This window comes from Bos taurus, chromosome 17, assembly GCF_002263795.3.
Source record: "Bos taurus isolate L1 Dominette 01449 registration number 42190680 breed Hereford chromosome 17, ARS-UCD2.0, whole genome shotgun sequence".
Classification (NCBI taxonomy): Eukaryota; Metazoa; Chordata; class Mammalia; order Artiodactyla; family Bovidae; genus Bos; species Bos taurus.
Genome location: NC_037344.1, coordinates 47,419,663 through 47,440,399, shown reverse-complemented (window position 1 = coordinate 47,440,399; position 20,737 = coordinate 47,419,663). Strand labels below are relative to the sequence as shown.

The window sequence follows — 20,737 nt, the reverse complement described above, 5'->3', positions numbered from 1 at the left end:
TAATGAGTGGCTGTTTAGGCCAGATATTGTATGAGAAATGAAGAAACAACAGCGAGCAGATGGAAGATTCTGCTCATCTCATGATTCAAGATTCTCATGGAATACATGCTCAGGTGGAAGTAAAACCCATATGTTGGGTACAACATAAGGGATTTTCAAGAAAAATCTGACTCCACACAGTATTTATTTATTCTAAACCTGGTACCTCCCTCTCTGTAAGAGCTGAGCTTTTTAATTTTATTCTTTTTTTTTTTTTTTTTTGCTGTGCTAAAAGTCTTTGTTGCTGCAAGTGAGCTTTCTCTGGTTGTGGTGAGCAGGGGTTACTCTCTAGTTGCGGTGCCCAGACTTCTCATTGTGGTGGCTTCTATTGTTGGGGAGCACAGACTCTAGTGCTCAGGTTCAGAGTTGTGGTGCACAGGCTTAGTTACTTCAAGTTATGTGGGATTTTCCTGGAGCAGGGATTGAACCCGTGTCCCCTGCATTGGCAGGTGGATTCTTATCCACTAAACCACTAGGGGGAAGTCCAAGAGTAGAGTAGTTTCCCAACAACCACAGTCATAATTTTTCAGTTGTAAGGGTGATTCCATCCCCACCCAGGAGATATTAGGAAATATCTGGACCATCTTGGGATATCACAATTCAGGTTGTGTATATAGTGGGTCAAGTCAGAGATGCAGTTACTCAAACTACAATGTACAGACCAGACGGCACCTCTCAACAAAACATCATAAGATCCAAATGTCAACAGCCAAAGACTGAGAAGTGTCTATTCTATGGGATTATAACCCAAACTGTAAAGTATTAACAAATATCCAGATGTCCTTATTGAAATCAATGATTGAATAAATACATGCATGAGGGAAAATTAACCAATTTCCCCCACAGAATTCCAAATGATTTACATAGATATACCACTGGCAAGAAGAAGGCACACTATAATTCCATAACTGTGAGCTGTGGATAATTACTTCCTTTTGGAAAATACTGTATAGGACATGTTGAAAAATCAACTTTACGGTGGAAAAACCCAAGAAATATCACCCCAACCAGTGACCAAAGTTCACATCAACAATGACTAAGTCAGATTGGGAGTAAATATCCTTGATATGATGAAATGAAAATGGCACTTTATTTTTATGTGTTTATTTTTTGTTTTTAAAAATCCCATTTGGTTTTTATTTCAAAATGATTGGGGATAAAAGAGCACAGAGATACACCTGATGTCTTTGTGTTTTTATCTGTACTGTTCCCTTTGCCTGAATTTCCTTTCTTGGAAAAGAGAAGTACTACATAAACAACAAGGATCTACTGTACAGTATAGGGAACTCCACTCAATATTCCACAATGATAATATGGGAAAAATCCAAAAAAAAAAAAAAAAAAAGATACATGCATATGCATGACTGAACCACCCCGTTGTACATCCGAAACCAACACAATAAATCTGCAAACCAACTACACCTCAATACAAAACAAAAATCAAATTAAAGTGAACCACTACATATTCTCCACTCTTCCAGGGCAGGGCTCACTCTCTCATGCTCCTGTCCCTCAAATAGGAGTCATTTTTCCTTTTAACTCATCTGTGTACTTCCTGACATCCTCAATCAATGTTTATTCAATGAAAAGGTGAAAGAGAGTAGTTTGCAGACAAATACAAAACATTATCTCTGTGGTTTTTTCTTTTTTTTATCCCCAAGCCCACTCTTTGGTCTTATCACAAGAAAAACATCAGATAAATCCCAATTGAGGGACATTCTTCAGAAAGTCTGAACAGGACGTCTCGTAGCTGTCAAGGTCAACAGAAAGCAAATCTGAGAAACAGTCACAGACAACAGAAATTAAAAAGACATGATGATTAAATGTGATATCCTGAGCAGGAGCCTGGAACAGAAAAGGGGGCATCAGGCAAACACTAAGGGAGTATGAATGAGTGTGGACTTCAGCTAAGAATAATAGTGGAGCAATGATCATGACAAATGAATGAAGCTAATGTCAGGTGTTAATTACAGGGGGAAGCTAACCACGAGGCACCTGGCACTGTCCTGTACTGACCTCACAACTTTTTCCTTAAATCTGAATCTATTCTCAAACAGAAGTTTATTGAAAAAAGATGGATCGCTCTCCTTTCTCTGTCTGCCTCGCACTCCAGTCTGCTCCAGAAGCAACTCCCTGAATCCATCAGATGACAAAGGGAGACGTAGTGCCAGGCATGGATGTCATGGACCTTTGTGGGGTTTGGAGATACGCAGCATCATCCTCTTCCTTAAAAGCACCCCACTTTTCTCAGGAGGGAAATACCACCTCCCCTGGGATGTGCTCTTGGTGACAGGTGACTCCAGAAGCCCACCTCTCATTCTGGAAGCACACCAGGTAACTCTGCTACCCTGGGCTCAGACAGCAACTAGGTCTGTGAGCCACTGGGAGCTTCCCAAGAGTCTTTTTTAAAAATCTGAGTGAGTATTTTATCTTGTTTTATTTTGTACCACCTATTTTATTCTATATTTATGTGACCCTAGATTAAGTAACTTGCATGACTGTCTTCATCTCACAGAATCTAATTCACTCTTTTCCTGCAGGCACTGCCTATATTTTCCAGATATATTTTTCCAAAGCAAATAACAAATAAAATGAAAGCTGTTTTCATTCTTAAAATATACTGGAAATCTCATCTCTTCTTGCTTTCTTTATGATCTAAATCAGTTAAACTTCATTCAGGTCTTAAAGCAGTAATTTTTCCACATCATGAGTTTTCTTGCTTGACAATACTTCATCCATGTCCACTTTGCCTTGTTGTTGCTCTTAAGTTCCTCAGTTGTGTCTGACTCTTTGTGACCCCACAGACTGCAACATGCCAGGCTTCCCTGTCCTTCACTATCTCCCAGAGTTTGCTCAAACTCATGTCCATTGAGTCAATGATGCCATGCAACCATATCATCCTCAGTCATCCCCTTCTCCTCCTGCCTTCAGTCTTTCCCAGCATCAGGGTCTTTTCCAAACAGTTTGCTTTTTGCATCAGGTGGCCAAAGTATTATAGCTTCAGCATCAGCAACAGTCTTTCCAAAGAATATTCAGGGTTGATTTCCTTTAGGATTAACCTGGTTTGATCTCTTTGCAGTCCAAGGGACTCTCAAGAGTCCTGTCCAGCACCACAATTTGAAAGCATCAGTTCTTCAGCACTCAGCCTCCTTTATGGTCCAACTCTCACATTTGTATATGACTACTGGAAAAACCATAGCTTTGACTAGAAGGATCTTTGTTAGCCAAGCGCTCCCTGGTGGTCTAGTGGTTAGGATTCAGCACTCTCATGGCCGCAGCCCCCATGGGGTTCTATTCCCAGTCAGGGAAGCCTTTCGTCTCCCTCTCTGCCTCCCACTTTTCCTTATTTTGCACTAATCCGTGAAATTTTGGACTCTATTCAATATATTTCTTTGTTGTCAATGCAGTTCATTTTAATGTTCAACTTCATCAATGGGATTAACTTCTGTAAACATCCTGCCATAAAGTAGGACATATTTAACATTCAGCACATGAGAACCCTGAGCCTTGAGATGGTTGTGAAATTTCTACAACCACACTGGCAACAAAACATATTACAGAGTCAAACTAGACTATAGCTCCTGACTCTTAAAAACCTTTTTATTTTATATTGGAGTACAGCCAATTAACGAGGCAAAACTACAGTCATCAAAACAGTATGGTATTGGCACAAAACAGAAACACAGATCAATGGAACAGGATACAAAGCCTAGAAATAAACCCATGCACCTATGGTTAATTAATCTACAACCAAGGAGACAAGAATATAATGTTGGAAAGACAGTCTCTTCAACACAAATGGTGCTGGGAAAACTGGATAGCTACAAGGAAAAAAATTAAAATTAGATCATTCTTTAAACATCCAAGAGTCTTTGCACCTTTGATTATAATAAGAACAGAGGGAACTTTTGGAAGAATTCATTATGCCAGGTGGGGAAGAGGTGCTGGGCAAGCAGGCTGTTGCCTCTAAACCAAGGGCATCCTCCGCCTCCCACACTGTGCATTGTCAAGGCAAGTGGTCCCATGCCTTATTAATTCTTAAGACTAACAACATACATTCAACTAACCCTTTCATTTATTTATGTTCTTAAATTATGTAGGTTGGGATTTATGGCATGCAACTAAGAATATCATTCGGTATACCAGGGCATACTTTACCTGCAATAGAATAAGGAGAGACTTTCTGCTTCAAGGCAGCGTCAAAGGCTACATCATTCAAGTGACTCAAGTTCAGGGCCAAACCACCAAAAAACACCACATATTATTTCTAACAAGCTCAAAACCTTCTGCAAAGCAAGCTTCCCAAACCACCAAAAAATACATTTGAGCCTTATCAACCCCAGGCCCACTTTGTCCTCTTGTCAATTATTCTTATTTTGTTTTTTTTCCCTCTTTTATATCTCTCATTTTTGCAAGAATAGTGAATATCTACTTCTTAATAATGCCTTATTCAGAAACCTGCTCTGAGACCTGACCACTTTCTGAGCACAAGATTCTTAACAAATTCTTGAAGATTTAGCATATAAAACTGCAAAGACTTCAGCAAAGTATATGCATTTGTTAATAATTAACAAGACGTCTAAACTTTCCAGGTGGCTTGGTTGGTAGAGAATCCACCTGCAATGCAGGAGATGTGGGTTCGATCCCTGGCAAGATCCCCTGGAGAAGGAAATGGCAACCCATTTCAGTATTCTTGCCTGTAGAATCTCATGGACCGAGGATCCTGGCGGGCTATAGTCCACGGGGTCGCAAAAGAGTTGGACATGATTTTGTGACTAAACCACCACCACCAAGACAGCCATTCATTCATTCATTCATTTAACCAATCTTAACATATCTCTGACTTTGAGAAAGGCACCCAGACAGTTCTGAGTGCTGTATCTCTGATTTGGATCTTTCCACCTCTTTTTCCTGGATTGTCAGGGAGCCAAGCTAATACTGTGCAAATATTTGGCTCCAGGCTTACATTCAGATCAGACAACCAGAAGCCTTTGAAACTGACTTCTTGTGGGAAGAAGCAACCGAAGAATAGGTGGGGGAGATGAGCAAGAAAGAGTTCCTTGATTCTCCAGACACATAATCAGGTGACAAGAGGCCTCGGATGTTTCTGAAATTGACTCTCTGTGGGAGAAGGAAAAGGGATGGAGTGGTGAGAATGTGCAAAAAAGGTCCACGTGCTGGGTGATGCTTTTGTTGTCCACTGGAAGGAAAACATTCTCTGAAATTAAAAGGGATCCTTAGATGTTTAAAGAATGAAAGTGCTTTGCTTTTCTTCCTTTGTGAAGGTCTGCTTTGGAAGATTTGGGCTCCAGGAGAGAAGAGAACTTCTAAGATGACAAACAGCCTCATCCTGGTTTTCCTCTTTGCAATGGCTAATGCACACACATGCACACACCCAGCTATTTTTGTAAATTGCCCTTGGAGATAATTTGCACCACAAAACTTGATTCTCAGGATAGAAGACAAGCCTCTTTGTGTCAGCTAGAAATGAGAGGCACAGAAGTGACAGGGAAGCGGCAGTTTTTAGGTGGTCAATCACTGTCTGCAGCAGAAGTCCTCAATCCGGATGGGTTCCCTTCTGTTGCTGGCAGTTAATCTGGTCCCCTCTCCACCCTGGCCATCCTTAAGTGGAGAGCTATGTCCTACTGGCACCTGACCTACAAAACATGAACCCACCTGTGGACTTCATTAGCACTGTCACCCCTGAGTCTAGAAACAAGTCACTATTGCAGAGGAAAGCACCCAAGGATACATGGTTGTATCCTTCAGGGTTGTATATACAGCAGATGGCTAGATAGAGCTCGGGCTTCCTGGTGGCTCAGCGGTAAAGAACCCACATGCCAAGGCAGGAGATGTGGGTTTGATCCCTAGGTCGGGAAGATTCCCTGGAGAAGGAAATGGCAACCCACTACAGTATTTTTGTCTGGGAAATCCCATAGACAGAAGAAGTCTGACAGGCTATAGCCCATGGGGCTACAAAGAATTGGACACGATTGAGTAACTAAGCACAGAACACAGCAAAGCCATCAGTTCATGCTGGATATTACAGAAATGCCTCTAGTCATTTAACAGATACCCATAGTATTTTACTTTGCCAACAAAGGTCCATCTAGTCAAGGCTATGGTTTTTCCTGTGGTCATGTATGGATGTGAGAGTTGGACTGTGAAGAAGGCTGAGCGCTGAAGAATTGATACTTTTGAACTGTGGTGTTGGAGAAGACTCTTGAGAGTCCTTTGGACTGCAAGGAGATCCAACCAATCCATTCTGAAGGAGATCAGCCCTGGGATTTCTTTGGAAGGAATGATGCTGAAGCTGAAACTCCAGTACTTTGGCCACCTCATGCAAAGAGTTGACTCATTGGAAAAGACTGTGATGCTGGGAGGGATTGGGGGCAGGAGGAGAAGGGGACGACAGAGGATGAGATGGCTGGATGGCATCACTGACTTGATGGATGTGAGTCTGAGTGAACTCCGGGAGTTGGTGATGGACAGGGAGGCCTGGCGTGCTGCGATTCATGGGGTCACAAAGAGTCGGACACGACTGAGTGAATGAACTGAACTGAACTGAACTGATAGTATTTTATGGATATATTAATACATGTATGTATGTGTACACACACATACACACACACATATGGGCTTCCAAGGTGGCTCAGTGGTAAAGAACCTGCCTGCCAATGAAGGAGATGCAGGTTTGATCTTTGATCCCTGGGTGGAGAAGAACCCCTGGAGAAGGAAATGGCACCCTACTTCAGTATTCTTGACTGGAAAATCCCATGGACAGAGGACCCTGGCAGGCTACAGTCCATGAGGTCACAAAAGAGTCAGACACGACTTAGCATCTAAACAACAACAACAGAGCAGACCCAGGCTAATTCTAAATACTCGGAAGCTGTGCTAAACGAGTGTCAAATTGACTTCATTAAAAAAGATACACAGCTTCATTATTTTCTAATTATGAGAATTCCAACTAAAGGCTAACGACATTGCCAGATCCAGGTTTCCCGCCAGCTGTTTTCATAAACAGATAAGACTCATTCGTAATTAGTGTGTGTTAAGTATTCAGCAGGCATATTATTAATGCAACTTTTAAAGAGATGGAAAGCGTGCTACTTTATCAACTTAAATACACATTTGTAAAGTATTTACTGATTTATTTTACTATTGTCTTAAATGGAAAGCACCTTTCTAAATGATGGACTCTGAACAAACACACTTTGGCTCTACATCCAAAATTTTCCAATCTTTTGACTTCTAAGTGGCAAGATGCTTATTTCTGAATCTGCAAAGCTGTGGATCCCTCAGAATACATAGCCCAGAAACGAACCTCTCCTGGCCATGGCACAGCTTGCCAGTGGCAGGGCTGCCCTCAGGATGCATGTGAACACGCTAGTGGGCAATGGATTGTGGTCAGATGCACAGTTTTCTGTGAAATGTAATTCTACACTGATAGCTGCTTCCCAATAAAGGCTGATGTGAATATCATCTACTGGAGAGTTAAAGCTTTAGGAGATTCTAGTTTGTAAACCATGGGTCCAGGAATTCAACAAGCAGTAGCTGGTAAATGAAAAAAAATGGTAGATTATGAAATTGTTTGACTTCTTCTTATTCAAGACCTTGAGTTTCCACTGGCAAAATATTTCTCTATATAGGCAGTCATCTCCAAAAAGAATATTATATAAATGTGTCGAGCCTGGGAAAACCAAGCGCAAAGCTACACATCAGGCAGAGGGAGGGCCCATGACCAGCTGGATCTAGGTCTGATTTCCAAAGGACAGAAGGGAGCGATCACGAGGTCTCAGTCCCACAGACGTGTTGTTCATACTAAATCCCTGTGTTTAATCCCCAGATGCACCCCCACCCGGCTGAAGGTTTTTCCTGCCAACATGAGCCAGGTCCGATCATGAGGTTAATGCTGTCCATTGGTTTCTGTGTCTTTGGTTGAGATTCAAAGGAAATTCCCAGCACTAGGTCACAATCAACAAAACTGAAATGTGCAAAGTATAAGCAAAAGAATGATTTCTTTCTTAAACTCATCCACCCCCTTAACAAACACAGAATTTTTTTTTTTAAGGAAAGAACAGTGGGGGACTTCATCATTCCACCTACACAATGTAAGTGGGATCATCCAGACAGAAAATTCATAAGAAAACACAAGCTTTAAATGACACATTAGAACAGATAGACTTAACTGATATTCATAGGACATTCCAACTGAAAGCAGCAGAATACACTTCTTTCTCAAGAGCACATGGAACATTCTCCAGGATAGATCACACCTTGGGTCACAAATCAAGGCATGGTAAATTTAAGAAAACTGAAATCACATCAAGCATCTTTTGATGTGAGATGCTATGCTCACAATGCTATGAGACTAAAAATAAATTATAGGAAAAAACTGTAAAAAACACACACACACACAAACATATGGAGGCTAAACAATTTGTTACTAAATAATCAATAGATCACTGGAGAAACCAAAGAGGAAATCAAAAAGTACCTAGAGACAAATGACAACAAAAATACGATGATCCAAAACCTATGGGATGCAGCAAAAGCAGTTCTAAGAGTGAAGTTTATAGCAAGACAATCTTGGCTCAAGAAAAGAGGAAAATCTCAAATAAACAACCTAACCTTACAGCTAAGCAACTAGAGAAAGAACAAATAAAACTCAAAGTTAGTAGAGCAAAAGGAATCAGAAAGATAAGAGAAATAAATGAAACATAGACAAAGTAAAAAAGAAAAGAAAGAAAGAAAAACAGCTATTGAGCCCCAGGGGAGAGGGACAAGAGGGCTTTTCATTGTTGGATAAGCTTTAAAAACCCACATATAAATGTGGTCCCATGTCCAGTAACACTCAGGGGTCATACCAAACTTGATTAGATGGCACTTCAGGTCAACTTTCTGGATTATGTAGCAATGTGAGGACACATTTAGTGATCTAATAATACTTACACCAAATAGCTGTTATAATCAAACTCATGTGTGTTTAAAACAAATGAAACAACAACAACAAAACTGTAATGAAAATCCAATCAAGCCAAGCTTCCCTCACAAGCTACTGTATGTTCCAAAGAGAAAACTCATCCCTTCTTTTTTCTTAAATCCCACAGGACTCATTTTAAATGCCTCCTCTTGGTATAATTTTTATATAAGACAATCCACAAACTCTACTGGATATCTTCACACTTTCTGCTCTTTTATATTTTGAACACCAAGTTCTATTTCCAGAGAGAAACAAAAGGGTAACTTTGAGGTTGGTGCCACAGAGTGTACTTAGAACTCACATGCTCCGAAGAGATTGTGAGTTGGCAACACTGTATCCTCTATCCTCCCTGACAATTTTTGCCAACCCATTTGCAGAGTTATGTCAACTCTGAGCCATTGAACTCTCCTAAGACCTGCTGAGAACCACCTAAGCCAGGTCCAAGATAGAATATCAGCCTGCTCCTGACTTTCCTGGGACAGCCCAGAAAATCTATTAACAACATCTTCACCGAATCAACTGCCAATTCAGAGAGCTCTAACTGGTCTTTCTACTTGACAGTGAACATTGGAGTCCGCAAAAAGTGGAGGGACGTTTCTACCCTGGCCAGCGCTAACACAGATCTATGCATCACACATAGGGGAAGGGTCTCAGAAGCGCCCTTGACCTTGGAGGTGCTACCGGAAGATAATGAACTCACCTTAACGTGAAGCGGTCCTCGGTGGAGTTTTTGGAGATGGAGACTGGAAAAGTCAGCACGTCTCCCTGCCTGACTGTCTTTGGCACGTACTGCACAGCCACGTGGTTATCCAAGCGCAGCTCTCTCAGCGGCGGCCGGCTGGGGGTCTGGTAAAGAAAAACACTCCCGATCCTGTGCAAGGGAGGCCCAGACTCATCGATGTCATTACGGCCCGTCCGCATACCGCCGGCTCTCCGGGCATCCTCCTTGGCGCAGTCTCCACGGTCGTCCCCTTGCTGCACGGCGTAGTAGAGCTCCACCGGACTCCCTTCGGGGGGCTCCGGCGTCTTCTTCCTTCCGGCCACCACCGTCGGGGGGCCGAACCAGCTGGCCGGGAGCTCCAGCTGCGCCACACACAGCCCCAGAGCCCCCCGCAGGCGGCAGCTGCCTCGTACCTCCCGGGTCTCCCGGAAGGCGAACACCCGCAGGCAGGGCAGGCTCTGCACCGGGCCAGGGTCGTCCCAGTCCCTGCCCACCACGTGGAACAGCACCTGCACGCGGGGCCGGCTCAGGTAGATCTTGTCCCGCAGGATGTGCGCCTTCAGCTTCCAGTTCAGAGAAAACGTGCTGGTGAATCCAAAGGGGCTGGAGGGGAGCATCAAGTCCTGGGGTACCACCTGCTCAATGGCGAAAGGCCCATAGCTGGCATTCAGGACTGGTAGCCTCTTGGATTTGTAAATCAGAAAGGACTCCACCCGCGACTGTAGACTGGAGTTTCTCATGATGTCCTGGTTGGCTTCCTTGAGGAAGAAGGACACGTCTGCGTGGTGGATGTGGTAGGTCACCGGGAGGTAGGTGGGCAGCAAAGAGAACCTCTGGATACTCTCCAGTATGCCTCGGCTTTCAGCCACTGTTGGGAGGAATCGGGGTTCAGGGGTTAGAAACTTGAGGGCAGTGATACCAATATTTCAGACCTCTTTGTAACCCCTTTATAGTGGATTGCCCTGCCTTAGCATTAATTAAGCGATTCTTTATCCAAAATGTCTTAAATCAATTCATTTTATATTAAATGTATTTCTTTAAAGAAAAATTGATGCCACTGGAGTAAGTAGAGAACCAGCCACCAGCCTCATTGGCCATGCACAGAAGCTAAGCGAGCAAATACAAATAGAATATTACTCGGCTGTAAAAAAAAGAACAATTTTGAGTCAGTTGTAGTGAGGTGGATGAACCTAGACCCTGTTATACAAAGTGAAGTCAGAAAGAGACAAACAAATACCATATATTGAGGCATATATATGGAATCTAGAAAAACAGTACTGATGAACCTATATATAGAGAAGAAATGGAGATGCAGGTGTAGAGAATGGACTTGTAGACACAGCAGGATAAGAAGAGAGAAAGGAGAAACGAAGTACAAACTGACAAAGTAGCACTGACATTTATACACTATGCTAAAGCATTTCAGTCCTGTCTGACTCTTTCTGATCCCATGGACTTTAGCCCCCCAGGCTCCTCTGTCCATGGGATTCTTCAGGCAAGAATACTGGAGTGGGTTGCCATGCACTCCCCCGGGGGATCTTCCCTATCATGTGTGAAGTAGATAACTAGAAGGAAGTTGCTATAGAACACAGGGAGCCCAGCCTGGTGCTCTGTCATGACCTAGAGGGGTAGCATGAGGAGGGGAGGCTCAAGAGGGAAGGGTATAAATATAAGTTTATAATTATACATATTAATTATATATATACATAAATAATTATGTATATATGGGAAAGGGAGGCTCAAGAGGGAGGGGTATATATATATGTATACATATATACACATATATAATTATGTATATATGGGAAGAGGAGGTTCAGGAGGGAGGGTGTGTATGTGTGTATATATATATATGTATGAGGGAGGGGTGGTGTGTGTGTGTGTGTGTGTATACATATAGATGTATGATAGATGTATGGCAGAGACCACCACAACAATGTAAAACAATTATCCTCCAATAAAAAAGAAAGAAAATTCAAAGTAATGCCTTTAATTTTCAACTAGCAGTCCTCATGCCTTTTAGGGGGTGATGGCTTATGCCTAAGACTTGCTCTCTTTCAGTTAGAGGGAAAGATCCTCATGAGAAAGGTCTTAAGAAACTGCTGGCATCCAGCAGAGAAGAGTGCTCCCATTAGCTCCACCAGATGGACTGAGATTGGAAACAAGAATGACTTTCTCAGCATGTGGCTTGATGCTGTGTCCATATTTTACCCAATACTATTTCCTGTTCCACCAGATACATACTCTACCCTTGACACATTTACCATGGGAACATGATAAAAGACTTTAAAGATGGACAATCATAAATCACTTGCACATCATGTACTTTCCTTAGGGCTAAGCTGAGAGATGGACAGAAAAGACCTTGGAAAGATACTGCTGGAAGGAAACCTGAAATAGATGCGATGACCCAACCCCATCATGTCGAGTCCATGTGACCCTAAAAACCCAAGAAGCAAGGGAAGTCCATCACTTTTGTGGCCTCCACATCCTTCGTGAAAGCTGTGTTGACACCAATGCACAGAAAGTCTTTCTCCCCCCACCCCCTTCCTGAACATATCCCGCCCTCAGGGAGAAAAAGAATCCAAAAATGTTATTTTTACAATGTGCCTTATATTCTGTAAGAAAAACACAGAAACAGAGATTACATAATTCAAGAACCAATTTAAGGGGCTTTAGAAATGGAAATTACTGGCTCTGGAAACACTGACTTTCTAGGCAAAGCTCCACAAATTATCCAGACCCCTTCTCATTAGCCCTGTCACTCTCTCTGGTTATTTTGCAATAAAAGCAACTCAGGCCCTGACATTCATCAGGCGGACCTGTTTCAGAGGCCCACGTGAGCACATTTTCTGATACATGACGCCTACAGGAGTCCGGACCCCTCCTGGCAGTTGTCTGTGAACAGAGGGGAAAGCAAAGAACTCAGAGAAAGGAGTCTTCACTGTGGCTTTGCTGCTCAGATCTCGTGAGAGAACAGGCAAGTCCCTTAGCCTCTCTGCCTCTCCGGTGCTGCTCTGTAGGAGGGGCCCGACCAGAGGGCAGAAGCCCCCATCCAGTTCTAGCAGCACAGGGCACTCAGCTGAAGTCCATCCTACCCTGGACAAGGAGTCAGCTTGGCATAAACTCGTCCTGAGTTGATGGAAAACCCCTGTGGGAAGGGCTCCCTCCATTCCATGGCATCACCCAGCTCAGGCCAAGCTGAGCTCCACTTCAGCAATGAAGGCTTCCATAGGCCTGAACCATCTGAAACCTCCAATATCTTGAGGAGTTCTGATTCACCCAAGCACTGATTTCATATGACTCAACCTAATACCTAGGAGGAGAAGGCAATGGCAACCCACTCCAGTACTCTTGCCTGGAAAATCCCAAGGATGGAGGAGCCTGGTAGGCTGCAGTCCATGGGGTCGCTAAGAGTCGGACACGACTGAAGCGACTTAGCAGCAGCAGCAGCAATACCTAGGAATTCCTTTTTCAAACATCAAAATATCATGGACTTCACAAGAGACTGGAGAAGGCAATGGCACCCCACTCCAGTACTCTTGCTTGGAAAATCTCATGGACGGAGGAGCCTGTTAGGTTGTAGTCCATGGGGTCACTAAGAGTCGGACATGACTGAGCGACTTCACTTTGACTTTTCACTTTCATGCATTGGAGAAGGAAATGGCAACCCACTCCAGTATTATTGCCTGGAGAATCCCAGGGACGGGGGAGCCTGGTGGGCTGCCGTCTATGGGGATGCACAGAGTTGGACACGACTGAAATGACTTAGCATAGCACAAGAGACCTCATTCCTTAGGAGAATTACATTTTTCTTAACATTCTGGAAATCTCTCAGGATTTATATTTTCAATAAGAGTGCACTGTCACTTGTGAATTTCCATGCAAGTGAAGTACAGGGAGTGAATTTTGTGCTCATGTTCAGGGTTGAAGCTTCCTCCTTCGTCCCTTCTCTGGGTACCACCTCCCCTCCCCGACTCTGCTGGGACATTGCAGGCTGCGTTGTAAAAGTCACTTCTCTTGACTGCACGATTCTGCATTATATGCCCCACTGATGTCCTCCTGTAGATCTTATACTTTCCTATTACAGGACTTTATTCTCTGCTGTAATTCCCTCCATGCCCCAGTAGGTTATATGCAAGTGAGCAGAGATGACACGTTGGCCTTTTCTCTGTTTTATTCACAGTCCTTAGAAGAGCACCTGGCAAATATTAGGTTCTCAGTAAATATTTGAGAAATGAATGAGTCAACGAATGCATGGTGCTTTCAGTATTACAAAAAGCTGATTATATTTTTATATCGGGACTTTATACTCTGCCTCCTCTGTTGCATCCCTCTATAATTAGAATCCTCCATTCTTTTACCCCATGAGGAGCTTCAAGTAATGGTGATGATAGGGGACTAACGAAGGGAGGCACCTCTCTATGGAATAAGGTCCCTGATTCTCTTTTATAAATTTTATTGGATTATAGTTGATTTATAATGTTGTGTTGGTTTCAGGTGCACAGCAAAGTTATACATATTTATATATATATATATATTCCTTTTATTTCAGATTATTTTCTCATATAAGTTATCACAAGATACTGAGTAGCATTCCCCATGCAATACAGTAGATCACTGTTGGTTATCTGCCATACATATAGTAGTGTGTATACATTTATCCCAAGCCCCTGATTTATGCCTACCCCTACCACATTTCCCTTTTGGTAACCATAGGTTTATTTTCAATACCTGTTAAGTCTGTTTCTATTTTGTAAATAATTTTTTAAAAAATAACCACTGATTAAGAATCCACCTGCCAATGCAGGGGGCATGGGTTCAATCTCTGGTTTGGGAAGATCCCACATGACACAGACCAGCTACGCCCAGGAGCCACGTCAAGAGAAAGTCCCCGTGCAGCAAGGTCAAATATAAACAAATAAATAACTTTTAAAAAAATGATACAGATAAACTTATTTACAAAATGGAAACAGACTCACAGATCCCGTGATTCTTAAAAATACGTCTTGGCACCACCTGGAGCGGTTATTCTGGTTGTCATCACATCAGCCTGTCATTCACTGTAGACACTGCTGAAGCCAAATAAATGGTCAGGTTATAAATAAGGAACAATATTTGACACCGAGGCTCCCTGAACTTTCCTGTTGAACATCTGATCCCTACTACTTGAGAATACCTAACTTTATTGTGCAACTAATTACATATCCCAAAGACAATGGCTGTGGGTCCCCTGACTCTATTTGGGAAAGCAATCAGGGGTTACCACGGGCATCATTCAAAGGGAAGTAATTTCTAAGCTGCATTCTACAAATGGCCTATTTGTCTTTTCACCTGGTTATCTAACCTCGATGTTTATTGCTTAAAAATGCTCCAAGTTGACCCAAAGCTAGTTGTTATTTCCTTTTCCAGTCATTCCTTTTTTAAAAAACAAAACTGAAAAAAAAAAAAAACAACAACAGTGTTCCACAATGCACAGAATGGACTAAGAAGTAAAGCTGAATATCCTGGAATCCCCATGGGGATGACTATTATAAATGAAGAACACCATTTCCATGTAAAAAAAGAGCAAGGTGTCAAATAACAAAGAAGTTGCATGTGGTAAATCTCAGTTAATAATCTCTTAAAGAAAAAAAATTACATTTGACTTTTGTGCTGTGGCTTACATGCTTATTTGAAAGAAAGTGACATGTTCCCATCTTTAAGCAACGCAAGCAGCCTCGCAGAGATTTTCTGTTAATTTTAACATTTTGAAAAAAAAAATAATTTCCCCTAAATAATATCTTTAAGAAACCTGAGGAAGATGGCAATTTGAGCACAGACCTTTAAAATTTCCCCTGAGTGGACTCAAAAGCAGTAGCTAAAAGAATATGGTAATAAGTAAAAATCGGCATCTGTGCTGAACATTCAGGGCAAACTGCAAGCCCTAGCCTGGGAGAATTCCTGAGAAATTGCATGAGATGCCAACACCTCATGCAGAAAAAACAGCATGGTGAGGGTTGCCAGATGAAATGTAGGAAAATCAACTATGTTTCCTTTTCTAATTTACAGAAAGGTTACATGGGGGCATGCTTATAATTAAGAACAAAAACAAAATTTGTCAGGTATCTGAAATCCAAATGTAACCAGGGACCCTGTATCGTTATTGGCTAACTCTAGTAGCCCTAAGCATGACATCATAAAAGAAGGTAATAGCCTGGTAGAAATAACCTGATAGTTGTAAAAGCAAAGGGCATGCATCCCAGGGATGCTCTGCACTTGGTAATGCTTCCCGATGCTGACTGCCGACAACATTTGTAATCAGCCAAATTGAATGACTCAAGAGTGAGTGTGACCACACAGTGCAGAAAACCCCAGAATCAGGGCTTCTTGCTGACTTGGAGTGGAAGGTGTGACACAGCCTTGCTGTGGACTGAGTCCAAGCCACACCAAAACGATTTACAGGAAACTGGCCCCCAGGGCAGCAGCTGTACCAAACTGAGAGAAGGGCTGTTATAGCGACCGTCTGGGAATATCAGCAATCCCAATGCATCCCCACGCTGCTCCAGCTGCAGCGTCAGGGATACAGGAATGTAGGACCAGTGGCCCTTCCAGGTGGACATTTCCTGTACAGCTCTAACAAGAGCAGGTGAAAACCGAATGGAGAAAAGAGGAACCCACTCCACTGTGCCAGTGAAATGCCAAGGCACGATGAGATGACCCTCATTCAAGGACCATGAGAGAGAAGGCAAATATAGACGGAAAACAGGAGAATAAAAAAAATTTTTTTTTTATAAATAAAAACTGCAAAATCAAAGAAAGACATTTCAAAGGGCAATGAAGAGGTAGTTTCAAGAGTAGTTACCGCAGAGGACTAAAGTATATTTCACACAGAATAACTTTTATACTTTCACTAATCAAGGAAATGCAGGCCCTTTGTTACTTTATAATGAAATAAGACCAAGATGGAAGAAGATATGGCAGTATTAAAAGTAAGGGATTTAAAATGGTTTCAAAAGCAATAAAATAGATATGAAAAAGAAGAAAATTGAATTTATCCTAAAAAAAGGAGAATTTATGAAGCTTTCCCTAAAGCTAAATGGCAAAGACAAGAAATGAAAATGATCAGTGGCAGACTGCAAACAAATATGAGACACATTAGATATATACACAGATAATAGAACTTCTAAGAAAAATAGCAGGAAAATGCAAAAGAAGAATTATTAAAAGACAATAGAGAAAGGAAAACAGTCCTGGGGTAAAAGTAAATATTCCACTGAATTCCAACAAAAACTGTAAACACCAACTTTTAGATATTTCCTAAAAACATTTCTTAATGCCACAGATGATGAATAATTCTATAAGTGCTTATTTAAAAGTAAAACTTTTAAAAGAAAAAACTAATGAAATTGGCCTCAGTCATGCCCACTGTACAAGATTATTATAAAATAACAAGTATTTCCCCAAATCTTATGGGGAGTGTTCTAATTGAACAATTAATTCTCTAAACTAGAGATTGTCCTGATAATATGCGAAGATAACACAAAGATGCAAGGTTACATCCTATCTACCTTTCCTTACAAACATCACTGAACCAAATTATTCAGGCAACCAGGAAGTGAATCAAAGTATAATATTCAGTAACAAGAAAATCATAGCATAAATACAAAAACATTTAAGCATATAGAATAAATTCAAATAAAGTTTAAAACATAGGCAAAACAAAGAAGTTCAAAATAGTTATTGATCAAAAAAGATTCATAACCCAAATATTGTAGCTTTTAAAAATCATATACTTGGTAAAAATCCCAAAAGAAGCATGAAAAGAAAAAAAAAGTAAAAGTGTACTAATTTTGCAATAGAAATGGCTTTATTTTTGTCAACAGTAACCAAATAAATATATATTTAACTGTACTTTTCTCTAAGTTTAAAATCAAGCTGTTTGGCTTACAAACTGGGAAGGGAGAGAGAAAAAGAGAGAAAACAGAAACAGCTCATCAAGTGATATATTGAAAATAAAGAACATTGATCGTCAAGAAAGAAAATTGATAAAAGGTATAAAATATGATGAAAGGAATAAGAACAAATTTGTTAACTATGACACTAAATATAAATAAGTTAAACTCTCTTGTGAAAAGAGAGACTGACAGATGACTCAAAAATCATAAGAAAGTAAGTTTAAATTGTCTGCAAGAGAACTCCTAAATAAAGTGACTATGACATTTTTTTTAAAAACCTAACCATAGATATTTCATAGGGGGTGAAAAAAATAGCACAATTTTAACATCAGAGGATAAGGTAAATTCCAGAGAAAAAATAACTACCTGGGTTAAAGATCTTAATTTTTGTGGAAGGATACAATTCATAGTGCATATGTAGTAATAAGTATTCTAAGCAAAAATATATCTCCAAAATTAATATAGCAAATCTCTTAAAGTTACAATTGGAAATTGACAGCTACTAATTTTTTTTAAAACTTTATATACCTTCTTTTCCAACCTCTGACTTAAGGATGAAAAAGTAAGGCTATGAAGATATAAATAATATGAATTATGAAGTTGTAATCTCTACAGAGGATACTCATATATATTATTAATGACCCTTGACAAATATCATATATAAAGTCACAAGAAAAACCAAAAATTTCACAAAAAGAATTTAAATTGTAGTCCATAAGCATATGTATTAAAATATAAATCAATAACAACAGAAAAATAGAAACAGTGCTACTTGCTTGGGAAAAAAAAACTACTAAACTGTTCTTGAATACAAAATTAAAAGAAAGCTTTTAATTGCACTATATTTACAAATCCTAATAACGATGATAGTATACATCAAAACATGTGAAGCAGCCAAAGTGTTAGTTGCTTGGTCATGTCTGATTTTTTGCGATCCCATGGACTGTAGCCCTCTAGGCTTCTCTGTCCATGGAATTCTCCAGACAAGAATACTGGAGTGGGTAGCAATTCCCTTGTCCAGGGGATCTCCCTGACCGAGGAATTGAACCCAAGTTTTCTGCATTGCACGCAGATTCTTTACCATCTTAGCCACTAGGGAAGCCTGTGAAGCAGACAAAGATGTAATCAAAAGGAAAGTCATACTATCTTCAATACTGTCAGTATAAAACAAAATAGAAGGAAGTTGGTAAACTAAGCATTCTACTCAAGAAAAGAGAAATCCCAAACAAAACAAAAAAAATTATACAGAAAAAATGATAAAACCAAAGGTAAGAAATAATAATATAAAAAATAACAAAATTGAAAATTAAGCCAAAAAAATGCTAAATTTAAAAAAATAAACACAAAATGGATTGTTACAGATGGCAGATTAAGATTATTCATTTACATATGAATTACAGAAAATCCTCATGAAACAGCCTAAAAGAAAAAATAGGAAAAGCTGGTATAAATCTGGAAAACAAATATACAATATCAATGGGCCAGAGATACTGATAAGTTCTAAAAGATATCCGATGGGATGAATTGGTCCCATATTGTGGTCTTTTGGTAACTGTACTCTCAATTTTACTACAGAATCTCTTAGTTTTGTCTGCTATATTTGTCAATGTCTGAGAAAGGTATGTTAAATTATTTCCCAGGGATTCTGAAATGGTTAGGTTCTTATATTTCAAAAACACAAGACCATACCTGTCCTCAATATGTTAGACACTACCCAAAGAATCATGACCATGATAAATTCTTGTGTATTATGTCTCCTGTTGCCAATAATAAAACCTTTTCTTTGGTCCTTCTTAATGTTTTTGGCTTTGAACGTATTTTTTTTTCCTGAAATTAATACAGCCATCCATCTCAGATTTCTCTGATTCTTGTAAACATTTTCTTAATGCAACGTTTTGCCTACTTTTATTTTCAGTGATCTGTGTATTTTTCTTTAGTGTTGATGTCTAAATAGATTTTGATTGAAAGCCTCTACTTGATTGATTTGTTTGGATTTATTCCTGCTATCTTATTTTATGTTTAAATGTCCCACAATACTATGTGGGTTGTTTTTTCCATTTCTTATCCTTCACTGGATTTATTCTTATATGCCTTTATTTTTTTCTGTCTAGTGATTGGAAAATGCTAAAGAAGTTCTTTATTGCCAAGGAAAAAATATGCATTCAACTTGACTAATGATCAAGGAGAAAATATACAAATTTGAAGAGATTCATGACCTTATTACTATGGGAAAATATTTTGGAATTTCAGTTTAATAAATCAAACTGAAGGAATATTAGGTCCACTGCGGTCCTCTCTCTTAAAAGTCAGTGAAAATAACAACAAAAACTTACATGAAGTATAGAAAATTTTCCTCCTCCAATATAAGAAGAATAAGAATGCATTCCAAAACCCGCAAATCACAGTGTCCAACTTAACCTGAATTGGATAGCTTTCCCCAAGAGTGAAAGAAGGTCTCTTCTTGGACCAGAAGGATCTCAGCATGCTTGAAATGACAAGACCTTATTACATAGCAGACCCCACAATCACTGTGGTTTGGGGAAACCTTGGCACTTCCTGTTTCCTGTGCCCTTATACTGGGTCACAGACGAATATGTCAGAGATGGGATGGAAAGCAGATGGCTTTACTGAGAGCTGGGACACACTAGATACCCTGAGTTTCAGTAAGTTCCTAAAGGCCCCAGACTGAGATGAGAGGTGTGCCCTCTGAGAACTTGGATTAGAGAGTATTTAACACACAAACCCAAATCAAACTTCCAGATTGGCTCAGCTCACCCACTTTGCTCCTTCCTACTCCTGAGTATCAGGGCTGCCCTACATGGAGATGAATAATCAACAGTCAAAATCATATCATCCCACTGAACCCCAACACAAGTTCAGCTGATGACTTATACTTCAGAATCCACCAGAAAGGAACTCTCTCCTCTTCTCTCCAGAGAAGCTGCCAGCAACTTAGAATTTGTTACCTGTCTTTGTCTGTGATTATAAGCATCTCCTTCTCCTTCAAAAACCAGTCTTTACAGTCCACTTTTCCCTCTCAAGCTTTCACATCATCTA

General features: G+C 40.4%; 1 protein-coding gene across 2 annotated transcripts in view; it reads right to left on the bottom strand.

The window, feature by feature from the left end:
* Positions 1–20,737, bottom strand: part of TMEM132D (transmembrane protein 132D) — an 893,199-nt gene that overhangs the window by 646,413 nt on the left and 226,049 nt on the right. Inside the window, exons 1-2 of one of the 2 annotated variants that reach the window (XM_059876309.1) lie at positions 14,726–14,824; positions 9,726–10,614 (exon numbers count right to left, since the gene is read on the bottom strand). In XM_059876309.1, coding sequence (XP_059732292.1) covers positions 9,726–10,486 — 761 coding nt within the window. In that variant the 5' untranslated portion in view covers positions 10,487–10,614; positions 14,726–14,824. Of the gene's footprint in view, positions 1–9,725; positions 10,615–14,725; positions 14,825–20,737 lie in introns of those variants that run through there. The other variant, XM_002694460.6, reaches the window with a different exon arrangement.